This window comes from Vigna angularis, chromosome 7 (genome assembly GCF_016808095.1).
Source record: "Vigna angularis cultivar LongXiaoDou No.4 chromosome 7, ASM1680809v1, whole genome shotgun sequence".
In the NCBI taxonomy this organism is placed as follows: Eukaryota; Viridiplantae; Streptophyta; class Magnoliopsida; order Fabales; family Fabaceae; genus Vigna; species Vigna angularis.
In genome coordinates this window covers 24,286,629-24,300,143 of record NC_068976.1, presented here as the reverse complement: position 1 = coordinate 24,300,143, position 13,515 = coordinate 24,286,629, and the positions used below count along the sequence as shown (strand labels likewise).

Below are 13,515 nucleotides of genomic sequence, written 5' to 3'. Positions count from 1 at the left end.
CAAATATTTTTTACTATAATCTAACACCCTACAACTGTAAGCAATGTGATAAACAAAAGTCTGAAAAATAATTGTGCTTGCTTGCTTGTGGGTGATTGAGATGGAGGGAGTAATAGCTATCAGTCCAACCCAAAAGACAAAAATAGCAAACGGGCACATCTGTTCTACAGTGTACCGCCTTTGTTTTCATATTCATTTTCTTCCGCAAAGATGCCCAGAGAATCTTGGCACCCCAAAATCAAGTTCCTAAATAAATGCTTGACAACACTACTCTTCTTCCCAAATCTCTGATTCTACAACCATATTACACTTGGGCCCCCACATAGAATTTAAGAATTTCTGTGAATTTTATTACACATGTTTCAACCACCTAAGATTGATTTTTAAAACCACAATTACTGTTATCACGTCAATTACTTCAGTAATAAAACTGCATGAGAATTCGCATCTCACCTCAAGAAGAACCCACGAGCAACTCACATGTTCTCGTGCCTTATAAATATCATCCATTTGTTGCGTCATATGTATGTATTCACCCTAACACTCGCACGCAACCTGTTTGTTCTAAATCAGGCATCTCTTGAGTATAAGCTTCTCTTCCCAAGCCCAAGTTGCAAAAGTTGCAAAAGTTACAAAATTCCCAGCCCAAAAAACTAAACCAGAGAACAAAAATGGGAACTTCCGTGCGTGTAAAAGAAGCATCGGTGATTACACCTTCTGAGCCCACTCCACGCTGCGTGCTCGCTCTATCAGCGCTTGATTCGCAACTCTTCCTTCGTTTCACCATAGAGTATCTGTTAGTCTACAAGCCCTCCCCTGGGCTGGACCAGCCTAACACCACGGCCCGTCTAAAATCGGCATTAGCCAAAGCCCTGGTTCCCTACTACCCCTTCGCGGGCAGGGTCAGGCCCAAGCCCGATGGCCCGGGCCTGGAGGTGGTGTGTGCGGCCCAAGGCGCGGTGTTCATAGAAGCCTTCGCTGTCCGTTACAAGGCCAACGACTTTGAAAAAGCGCCTAAAACAGTTGCGCAATGGAGGCCGTTGTTGTCGCTCCACGTGGCAGACGTGCTCAAGGGATCCCCGCCGCTGGTGGTTCAGCTGACCTGGCTCGTCGACGGCGCCGCCGCTATAGCCATCGGGATCAACCACTGCCTCTGCGACGGCATCGGCAGCGCGGAGTTTCTCAACCACTTCGCCGAGTTGGCCAACGAGAGACTCGAGACGAGTTACATGCGCATACAGAAACCGGTTTGGGAGCGTCACCTTCTGAAACCACCGCGCGGGGAGGAGACGCGGGTGGATTCAGCCAGTCATCCCGAGTTTAGCCGAGTCCCGGACCTATGCAGCTTCATGAACAAGGTCTCGACCGGGCTAAAACCAACGTCGATTACGTTCGACAAGACGCGGCTGAACGAGTTAAAGCGAGTGGCGCGGTCCACGAGCGAAGACGGCGAGGCGGCGCGGTACACTTCGTTCGAGGTACTGGCGGCGCACGTGTGGAGAAGCTGGGCGAGAGCTATAGGGTTTCCGGGGAACCAGAAACTGAAGCTGGTGTTCAGTATAAACGTGCGGAACCGTTTGAAGCCGGGTTTGCCCGAGGGGTATTACGGGAACGCGTTTGTTTTGGGGTGTGCGGAGACGAGTGCGAGGGAGTTGGAAGAGGGAGGGGTGGGGTTCGGGTCGGGTTTGGTGAAGCGGGCTAAGGAGAGGGTGGGGAAGGAACACGTGAGGGAGGTGATGGAGTGGGTCTGGGAGAGGAAAGGGTGCCCCGACCCGGTTGGGGTGTTGATAGTGTCGCAGTGGTCGAGGCTGGGGTTGGAGAATATTGACGTGGGTTTGGGAAAGGCTTGGCACGTGGGACCCGTGTGCTGCGATAGGTACTGTTTGTTCTTGCCGGTGAGAGATGAGTGTGTTAGTGTGAAGGTCATGGTCGCTGTCCCCACTTCCGCCGTTGACAATTACCACCTTTTCATGCGTTCCTCTCACCTCTGACTCATCTCTTCTTTTTTTCTACTATGCTTCTTCTCTCATTCTTATTATGCTTCACCTTTTACCAATAACAATTACGTATCTCACAACATCCTCCCATAACCTCTATCATCTACTTCAATTTTTTACCCTTTTTACGCTAATCTGTAACCAAAAACACACTGTCTTATGTATGCATGCCATATCTGCAATTTTACTTCTTTCTCGGATACTCCAACGCTACCTAATTTCATTTTTAAGCTTTTAAATAACATGCTACAATCCTTTTACATTGACCCATGTTGAGTTGTTGTGTTAATAAAGTAATGATTCAGCACTAGAATTGGCTCTTTCCCTTCATTTAAGAATCATATGGATCTCGTACTTTATTCCTCAAATGCCCAAATTTCTTCTTTGCATCGTTTTCAGCAAGCACGGGATTGAAAACTGTTGACAGTATTCGTAGGTTAGATGATGTTTCATTACAAGAATCTCTTTGACTTAGACATGGCTGTCGAACCCGAGGGGCAACAGGGAAACTTGTGCTTATTAATCGCCATCTTTTCAGGGAACCATCAAGAATAACTTGAACTCGCCATTACTAAACAATTTTGGTTTTTCGGCCATGAATGATGAAATCAAGTAGATATGAATGACTATCCAAGAAGATTGAGTGGGGTTGGCCCAGGATATTATTAATGCTGTATGGGTTTTTCATCCTCTTCAAATTTTTAATTGTTTTTTCCACCTATATATTTTCTTCAAATGAATTTGGACAAGGTGCTTTTTAATAATCATCCAAATTTTGGTAAACTGATTTTTTTTTATAATATTTATTTGTACAAAGAAATTATTTTAAATATTATTTGACGGATGGGCTTAGCAACAGAATATGGAAATTTTCTTTTCGCATCTCTAGAACTCTATTCGCACCTCCATAAACACCGCAATAACCTATAAGGCTAATCCACATTGAGGAAAAAAGTTGCAAAAAGCATACTCGTTTCATATTCTCTTAAAGTAATACAATGACATTGGGATTAGCATTAAAATATCGATTTTTTCTTTCTGCGCTTATATGATTTGCTTCCGCACTTCTATAAGCAATGCAATAACCAAATTAGCTTTTAAGCTTTAAACGTACATAAATAGGGGCTCTTTGACACATTCTGAAAGTTATTTTCTAAAAGTGTAAGAATTTTTTAGATTGTAATCGGAAGGTGTGAGGAGAAAATATAGAGGTGGAGAAAGCAATTGAAAATTTGAAGTGGCCGAACCCAATGTATAGCCCACGTTGGATTAAAATCCCATGCAGCCTTAAGGATGATGATAATTTGATACTGTCATTCTTTTATATTTTCATTTAGCAATCATAAATATTATTATTTTATTTTAAAATTTTATTTCTTATATTAGATTTCTTATACAAAACAATTCATAAATCTGAAGGTGCATAAACATAGAAGAATGCTGAAAAAATGGTATAATGTGAGAAAGATTAAATATCAAATGAAGTAGTTTTTTTTTTTATCAGCATAGGACATTTGTAGTGTTCCCACCCTTTTAAAAAAAACAAAAAGATATATAAGGTTTATCCTTTATCTCACTGGTAATTTTTTCTAGATTTATATTTTGAGACAAAACCTATGAATTTTTGTATTACTTTCACCAAAATACAACATTCTTAAATCTAAAATGTGCTCAATGAATCTCTCTACACGAACTCTGTATAAAGTAAATCAGCACTACTATATCTGACTCATTGAATTTGCATTGTGGAATGTAATTTTCATTCTAACTCTTCACAAACAGTTCCTACACCATCACAGCTTACTTGAAACATGAGAACTCAACAAAGTATCACATATTAATAATCTTCTCATGTATAAAATAAAAACATTGTTTGAAACATGTAAATAAGGAAAATAAAACATACTTGGGATAGTCTTTAAGATAATTTTTTGTGATTATTAAGTCTACATTTTTTATTATCACTCTTCGTTTTTTGTATCATTGTGATTCAAATGTTACATTTCTACTTAAATTTACTATTAAAGTGATAGTAGAATCATTATGTGTCTTATTTTGCTCACAATTTAGCACCCAAGTTATCAATTAAAAATTCACTCTTGTATTATTATCAAATTCCAAACTTGTTTGTGTTACATCAAATGATTCCAACCAATAAAACACACAAGTTTGTCGAAGGTCGGGCGGACGATCACGAACGGTAGAGGCGGACGGATGAACGATGAAGCTGCTACGGACTGGGCGGACGCTTTCTCACTAGCTGACGCAGATCGAGCGGCTCTAGCGCCTGGGACACTAGAAGCTAACGAAAACTGGACGGTCGCTGCTGAATCCCACGAACCGAAGAAGGCCGAGCGGACGGTACAGTGACGGACTGACGCTGCTCCACACTCCAAGCCGGGCGGTCGTCCTCGTACTCCAAGCCCTGCTCCATACTCCAAGCCGGGCGGTCGTCCTCATACTCCAAGCACTGCTCCATACTCCAAGCCGGGCGGTCGGGTACCTGTCAAAGGCACTCCGACGCTCAAGTCAGTAATATGACAGAGCGGTTTGTGATGCATGTATGTATTGCATAATAAGGAATTTGTTCCAGAAATCATACCTGGGACCTTTATTTATACTGATTGTAATGGGCTTTTACCTTTCGTGGGCCTGAAAATGGCCTAATCATACCTTAATCTTCATTAAGGGTTTTAATGACTCATTAGTGTTTAATCGCGTAGTCGACATAGTGAATGACGGTCGTGACGGCTGGTCACCAGGGTGACCGGCCGAGGATGTCAATCTTGGGAGGGACGGTTGTGGCGGCCGGTCAGTAGGGTGACCGGCTAATGATGTCAACCTAGGAGGGACGGTTATGGCGGCCGCCCAGCAAGATAACCGGCCCAGGAATGTCAACCTGTGAGGGACGGTTGTGGCGGCCGCCCAGAAGGATAACCGGCCCAGGAATGTCAACCTGGGAGGGACGCTTGTGGCAGCCGCCCGAAAGGGTAACCGGTCACGATGGATATTCAGTCGGTTGGCCTGGATGGACGACCTTGGCAGGCCGCTCGTTCTTGATGGTTGACCTGGATGGACGACCTTGGACGCTCGACCATGATTGTGACCTGGGTGGGCGGCATTGGTTTAACCGCTCGCTCGGTCTATGTGTCAGGAGGACCGATCGGTACATTAACTAATATAATTATCAATTTTTTTTTTCAAAATAATCATTACTTCGAACCTCTACTGATGATAAATAATCATGATTTATCAAAATCTCATCATTTCATGTATTCGTTGCTACGAGTTTTATTATTCCATATAGGTCTTCATGTATTTTTATTTCTCAATTTATTTGTGGGGAATATAGAAAAAGATTAGCTAGTAAAAAAAATCTAGCATTTGTTTCTCAATAAAAGCGAACCAACCCTTATTAAAACATTACTTAATATCTCAGAAAAAAATTCCATGGGTAAGATTTGACGACATAAAAAGTATTTGTTTAAATAAGTATAATTACTATATATATCACAACCAATTTTGAGCAAGGAAACTAAGTTAACTGAAAAGTCAAAGATTTAGAGTTAACAAAATGATTTAACTATTCATAGATTATTATGAATAAGATCATGATCATAGAAAAAGTGAATCATGGTGGAGAATTCAATTTTGAGCATGCACAATAAATGTTGAGAGATGAACCAGAATCAAAATCAAAATCAATCAAAAATCAAGGTTAAAATTTTGAAAGAGAACAAAAATTTCTAAATTTCTTTCAAAATTTTAAATGTATTTGACATTTTATAATATAAATACACTAATTGATTGTGAAAATTATGATCCAATAACACCAATGTGGGTCAAATTGGGCCATATATAGGTAACAAAAAAACAAAGAACAAATCAAAAGTTTTAAATACATCTTCTAACACAAAAAATTGGGTGATATGGTCAAACAAGTGAAAAACAATTAAAGCAAGAAAGATAACATAACTTTTAGTAAGATATATGTAGTCGACAAACATTTTACTGGTTGTTATTTTTTTTTTCAAATGTTTCTTTTTATTGACAAAACTTTACTATTATTGATGAATTTTTCATATATTAATTCTATTTTTTCTTGTATTGTATGGTTAAAGAAGTGGAAAACAAAATTATTGTAAAGAAATAAATAATTAAAGTAAATATGACAACAAACTAACGTATGCAATCCTCATGAACGGAGTCCTAAAGGGTAAAGAGAATATAATTTTTGAAATTTCAAATTTATCTGATATTTTATAACATGGATATACTAATTGATAATGAAGACTATGATCTAATAACGCTACCGTAGGTCAAATTAGACAATAAGTAACAAAAAAAATGATAGAAAAATGAATTTGAAAGGTAATAAACATTTTACAGTTATATATTTCCTTTAACTAAAAAAATAAATTTACTGTTTATTATTAAAATTTATAGGCGAGATAAAATCATTTTTTGGATGCTATCACTTTTTTTTTTGCATATGTTAAATATTATTTATTAAAATATTTTATTCATATTTAATTATAATAATGAAATTAATTTAATAAAATTGAACTGCAAATAATAAAAATGAAGTTACGATTGTGTATAGGAATCCACAATTAGATTAAAACTTAAGAAAAAATAAAATGACCTCATAAGTGATGTGTTAACATTTATTTAAATTTGTTTTAGTCAATTTTTATGCTTTTATTTTAGAAAATAAATGGTACAATGTGCTTTTAAATCTGACAATATTTATCATGTTTACTTTAATAACAAATCTACGTGGAACTACTATAGAATGATAGTTAGTGTTACATCAATTAAGAGATCATAATTGAAAATGTATTCAAAAGACAATTTGTCTCAAAAAGCCTCATGTGCCTAACTCTAGTCTACAAAGAAGACCAAATAAATTAAATGGGAAAAAAAGATTATTGGATTCTTATTCAACTTTAGATTGAATGATCTCTTTTTATCCAATAAAGAATTTTAGTTTTTTTCTTCATATTTGTATCTTTTTCACATTTCAAATGATGTTACTTTACATTATTTTTTACTTATCCATAAGCTTAAACATAAAAATAGTTAAATATTTACATGATTTGAGTTTGAAGTTAAACAAATCACTTATCTAAATTATTGCGTTTGGTTGCGCTCGTAAAAAGTTTTTCTTTCTTTAGGCTATTATTTTTCAATTACATTTCATTATATATAACATAAATAAGATTCTATCCCAAAACTTTAATTCAAAGAACTATAGAGAATGAAAGTTAACCTCCAATAGAAAAGTTTTCGGGTTATTTAAAAACCGATTTTTCTTTTTTAAATTTTATTTTTATTTTTACATATGATTTATATATATTCTAAATTGATTTTATTTCTAGTCGATGAGACTTCTAATATTAATAAGTAGTCCAATAATTAAGAAGTAAACTTTAAATTTAAATCAATCTCACAAAACTGATTTTTAAAATGAAATTTATACTCATTTATATACTTTAAATTAGTTTTTACATAATACTTTTAATAATATGATAAAAAATAAAAAATGTATATATAAAAATGATTGAAACCTTAAAGTAATATTTGATATTTATCATAAGAAAATAGAATTTGAATAATTTGAAAGGGTGATGGAAGTCGGTACAAAGGTGGGGCTATGATGAGTCCACCTAACAATGCAATCTGCAATTATTATATTAGATTCCATAATGAGATAGCAAATCTTTACAGTTGCACCCGCACAGTGATGTGCAATGATAGAAAGTGGTTATACCACGTTTACGACTCCGTTTAACCTTCCAACATCTTTATTCCCATTACTATTCATTCTTCTTTTCTTCCTTCTTATTATTTTCTCTATAAAATCCCAAACACGATCAATCCAATAACAATAAAGTCAGCTTTTCCCCACGCTTACAAAATTGCAACTCAATCACTTCAACTTTTTTTTCCTTTTTTTATTCTAAACAAATAATTTTAACTGTAAAAACATGTTAATAAATTTGGTAATTATTAAAGCTGACAGCTTGTATTTCTTGTTTTGGAATTTTAATGACGTGATTAAGAATTAATCTGGGGGATGTAATGTAACAGTTGGTGAGATTGATAAGGGAGTAAAAATAACGGAAAAAACGAAATATCTAATGATATAGAAAGCATAAAAACAACATTTCACTGGCTTTAATTTTGGCTCCACTATGTTGTCCTGAAGGTTCCAACTACATTTAAAGTACTCAATTCGATCTTATTGGTTTCTTTGTAATGACCATACCTCTCACTGCCAAGGGATAATTTTGCTTTTATTGAGAATATTTCTTTTCTTCAATCAATCAAAATATCCTCATCTTTATTCATGAACTATCATATCTAACTTGAAAACTACCAACTCATACCACCCATTGTCCACATGAATCAATTATTTGGACCTACTTTTGCACTCCCAATTTGAATGGATGCCATAAAATTAAAAAATAAATAAATAAAATGATGAACAAATGAAAATAAATGCATTAAAAGAACAACACTGGCCCATGCAAGTCCCTAACCTGCGACCTAGCTGAGCCAATGGCCATGGTAACATGCTTTGCCTTAAATACCAATTCTGCAAAATAACTATATAGAGAAAAGCCATACACTTATAACTGCAAACTTTGAAGGAATATTTTCAGAGAGGCATGAAGGGTTACGAGCCACGTTCCAGTTCCTCTTGTGCAGCCTGCAAGTTCTTGAAGCGAAGATGCATACCCAATTGTATATTTGCACCTTACTTTCGCTCTGATGAGTGCAAGAAATTTGCCAAGGTGCACAAGGTTTTTGGAGCCAGCAATGTCAGCAAGATCCTCATCGAAGTTCCCGAGGAGCAGAGAGAGGACACCGTCAATTCTCTTGCTTATGAAGCAGAAGCCAGGCTCAGAGACCCCATTTATGGATGTATCGGTGCCATAGCTCTTCTCCAGAGGAAGATGGTCGAGCTTCAACACGACCTTGCCATTGCTAAGGATCGTCTCGCTCGTTATGCTGCCGCTGCCACCACTCCTTCCGCCGCCATCGCCACCTCCAACAACTCCTTCAATTCCCATGTCAGTTTGCCACCCTTCCCTGAATTTTTCTCTTGCAACGATTTCAGTGACAACTTCTGCCACAACTCTTCCTCTCAATCTCCGCCATTGACCAGACACGAAATGGTCGATGATTTCATTCAAATCCCTTATATATTATGATCTTATGTTCTCTCTCTCTCCTTCGTTGCAACTCTTCTCAGTTCTGATCGATCAGAATTACCGACTGCGTTGTATATGCTAATAAGCACTTCCTGCAATGAACTGCTCTTAGTTTTTAAATAGTTTGCTTTCGTAATTCCTGTCCCAGCTATCACCCAGCGTACGTTATTCTTCTATCTCGATTGGAAATTCTAAATAGTTCTATATATTTCACTGTTTTCGTTGAATCATAAAATCATAACAGAAATTACTAAAATAGGTTAACTCGAAGATAGAAATAGACGTGTATCTAATTTTTGTCCATGCTAGGAGAAACTACAGAATGATAACGATAAAAATAGTATGATATTTGAAGTTGATGATACAGTGAACATAAATCTGTGCCCCTAAAACACACATATATAGATTCTAATAAATGAGTATCTTCATTCATCCAAATTTTGGTCATCTCTTCTTCCGCGTGGAAGAAATAAGAGAAGAAAATCTAAGTATTAGTCTAAATAACACATATTATTTAAAATTTTGATATTGAAATTAATGAGTATTTTATATAAATTTAGGGATTTGTCGTGATGGGTATATGAGATAAGGTATTTTGTGAAGAAAGTGGAGAAGAAGGTGAGGAGAAGGAAGTGGGTGGTGTAACAGTAGTAAGTAAAAAGTTAGAGAGATTGATCTTGATCGGACGGTTGGCGTGGAAGGTTGGTATGGACCGTTGATTGTTTGAAGGGAAAAGGACGCGCATTAAAGAAGTGGGGTATGCGTTAGAAAATGGAGGAGGATGGATGCATTATCATCTTCCATCCCTTTCCTCACTTTGAGTTTGAGGTGACATTTATCTTCCCCATTTTATCATGCCTAATCTAAATTAAATATCAACTTAAATTTAACATTCTCACCAACTGTTACTTTTTAAAAAAATTAATCAAGTAAAATATTCAAAATATTCCCAACTTTACATTATCCACAACATATGGTTTCAGATTCTATATTCACTATATATAAGTCGATCTTTTATTAAGCAAAGTTGGATGATCAAATTAAATTAATAAAATTACTATACATCATATTTCTAGACATTACATCTTGAATATTGTGCGATTGTAGTTGAAAACAAAAGTTCATAATTTCAAATGATTTTTGTACGACGATTGAATTCATTTTACTTTTGCTGATCTTTTTCTTAAATATTTCTTTTATATTTCATGTCATTTTAAGTTTGATTTTTTTTAAAATATATATATTACATTTATTTATTTATTTTGCTATTAACAACTTATAGAAAACATGTTTATACCTCATGTATGTGAGCATGCTATATTAATTATTGTCTTGAACACCCTATAATTTACAATAACTATTATTAGTCTTTCTCTGGTTTTCTTAGTTGTTGGGTTTAGTTCATTAGTTTTTTTTCACTATAGTACAGAAATTACAGAAATGGACTTTGACTCACATTTAATGTCATAATACAAAAAAATCAACATAAAAACATGATTGGTGAATTTTTTTTGTAAATAAATGTTGAATTTTTGATGTCAGAATTTATATTTTTCGACTTCATACGATTAATTAACATCGAAATTCTCCATTTCCAACATTTTATTGAGAAAATTTGATAAAAAAAATATTTGATGTGAATGTAAAAATGTATTCATGTATGATGTCAAATGTCCTAGTTTCATATGTCAAAGAATTATAAGACGTCTCAATATCACTTTACAGATGTTATATGTTAGTAAATTCATTAAAATTTTGGGCAGAATGGTGAAAATTTATTTCCTTTATCTTTGTGTGAAATCTTCTATGGTCAAACTCAAACCATTATTGGACAAAGTTTATGGCAACAAGAACGTATAATATTTCTTTCATTTTACACAAATATACGCTCAGTAATAATTTAATGTCAAATCGACCAACCAATAATTTAATGTCAAATCGACCAACCAGAGTAAAAGTTATGGTCGTTTAAAGATATGCAACATTTGTTTTAGTTTGTATTTAGTTCATACACTTTGAAAATGAGTCCTGGATATATTAAATGTCAAAATTGAGCTACATTTTGTTAGTTTTCTGTTTTTTAGGTTTGATAAAACTCTAAAAATGATTCATTTATTAAAAAAACAAAAAAGAAGGATGTCTCAAAGTGCATTTTTAGATCTCATTTGATGTCAAAAATGATCATTTTCAAACATTAATTGATGTCGAAAATAGTCATTTTGTATGTTAATTATCATCGAAAAATAGTCATTCGGACGTCAATTAACAACTCCCATGTTAGTATTTTTTTGGGACGTTAAAAGTAAAAAAAAAACACCCTAAAACCCTTTCATGAAACGATAATGATTGCATCTTGTGGTTTGAAATGTGGTGTAGTACTCTAAATTACTGTCTAAGATGTAATTAATCATAATTTAGTTTATTATTTTTATGTTGAAATTCAGGATAATTAATTCTAATTAAAATTGAATCTACTAGAGTTAGATTTAGAATAATTAACTTCACTAATTAAAATAATATAAATTCATACAAACAATAACTATTTTCTAAATGTTATTTAGAGGACAAAAATGTACATAAATATTATTCAACATTGATAATTTCTTTGATGCAGACACAAAAAAATTAAAAATAATAAAATATTTTAACGTCGTTTTACCATTTTTCTTGTTTTTAATCGTTTGTCTTCCATTTTAAGGTTGCTAAAAATTAAAATATAATTAAATGTAAAAAAAACTTAAATTAGAAAAGACAAAAAAAGTATTTTGGTTTAGACAAAAATGGTTCAATGTGGTTTAATTATCATCTTAATGAGTATTGTACTTATTTTTTAAATTTAATTCATTGGTTAATTAAGTTTTAAGTATATAGCGTATTTTCAATTCAATGTTTGTTAAAAAACAATTATTTTATTTAACTTTTTATTTCCGTCTAAATACTCTCTAGTTTGATTTTATTATGAACGAAATAATGTATTTAATTCTTTTATTTTTTTTTCTCAAACCCATCAATTAATTCGCTTATTTTCTATACCTATACCTATGAAAGGAGGACGAAATGATAAAAGTTCATAAATTTCTTTGACCACTTCATTATAGGTATAGCTCATTCTTAAAAAGGAAATGAACAAATTAATTGATAAGTTAAATAAAATAAAAGTAAGAGAAAAAAACAAATAAATTAGAGAATTCGATACGAGATGATAAAAGTAAGAGATACACCATCCTTAGAGTAAAAATCAAATAAAATAATACTTCAGAAAAATAAAAAACAAATATTTTAAATACTCAATCATTTTTTAAATAAGAACTCAATTAAAAATTTATGAATATATGTGATACATAAAATTTGACTAGGACTTTAATTAAATTTAATCTAACTTAATTTAATTATTAAATTCTAACTCTGAGACGCAATATTTTTTGAACTTTAAATGAAGATTTGTCGACAAAAATAAATAAGATGTGAGGTGTATATGAATGAATGGCCCTAGCTTGACTCAGTCAAAAGCTTGTGAGCGGCAACATACCATTCTCTCTCTTACCAACTTATTAAACTAGGATACCATTATTTAAACCAGCCTCTCTATTATTTATTTTGTTTTATTGAAAATTCACCACTTGAATTACCATTTTTGTCTCAAATGACAAATTGAAAAAAAAAACTATAAATTATCAATAAATTTAGATTAACTTGATCGGTTCACGTATTGAATCAATAAATTAGTTTAAAATTTTCAGTTTTATTGAATATAGCACAAATGAATCAATCTTGATATTCACTGGCTCAAATATTAAAATTTTTATTTAAAAATTTTATGAATCTAAACCAGGCTAGTAATATAAACTTTTCTATTACTATGAATAGAATTTTATTACATTCTATTTTTTTTATATTATTAATTTGATGGAAGTCAATCACTAAAAAGTTGTTACTTCTATTATATTAGTTTGTTATTTTTTATACCATTAATTATCCACATGTTTAACTAACAATGTTATAAATATAATGTTTTAATAAAATAATGTTTTCCGTTTTTAATCTTAAGATAGAGTTTCATAGAATTTATAATGGAGATAATTTGGTTTAAATTGTGCTAAAGAATTGTCTTCATTATTCAGAGACCTAGACTTTTGTAGTGATCAAGTTCTAGCTGTCTCTTAGATATGAGAATGGGAGATATTATCCAGTATTTTTTACTAGCACAAGTTTTTAGAACTTGTCTTCATCACAACCCCAATAGCAGAACGTTTAAAGTTTGAACATTTTTCTTTACAAAACATTTTTTTTTCCCAATG

The 13,515-nt window shown here is 33.4% G+C and overlaps 2 protein-coding genes across 2 annotated transcripts; both read left to right on the top strand.

Moving 5' to 3' along the window:
* Positions 1-410: 410 nt before the first annotated feature.
* On the top strand, positions 411-2,199 carry LOC108337161 (alcohol acyltransferase 9). The gene has a single exon (XM_017573627.2). It carries the CDS (start codon positions 672-674, stop codon positions 1,989-1,991), a length of 1,320 nt encoding a protein of 439 aa, XP_017429116.1. The 5' UTR covers positions 411-671; the 3' UTR covers positions 1,992-2,199.
* Positions 2,200-8,527: 6,328 nt separating this feature from the next.
* On the top strand, positions 8,528-9,368 carry LOC108337735 (LOB domain-containing protein 21). Its single transcript, XM_017574317.2, has one exon. It carries the CDS (start codon positions 8,672-8,674, stop codon positions 9,215-9,217), a length of 546 nt encoding a protein of 181 aa, XP_017429806.1. The 5' UTR covers positions 8,528-8,671; the 3' UTR covers positions 9,218-9,368.
* Positions 9,369-13,515: the final 4,147 nt, after the last annotated feature.

Coding starts and splice junctions, on each gene's coding strand:
- LOC108337735 (XM_017574317.2), top strand. CDS start 8,672: ATGAAGGGTTACGAGCCACGTTCCAGTTCCTCTTGTGCAGCCTGCAAG.
- LOC108337161 (XM_017573627.2), top strand. CDS start 672: ATGGGAACTTCCGTGCGTGTAAAAGAAGCATCGGTGATTACACCTTCT.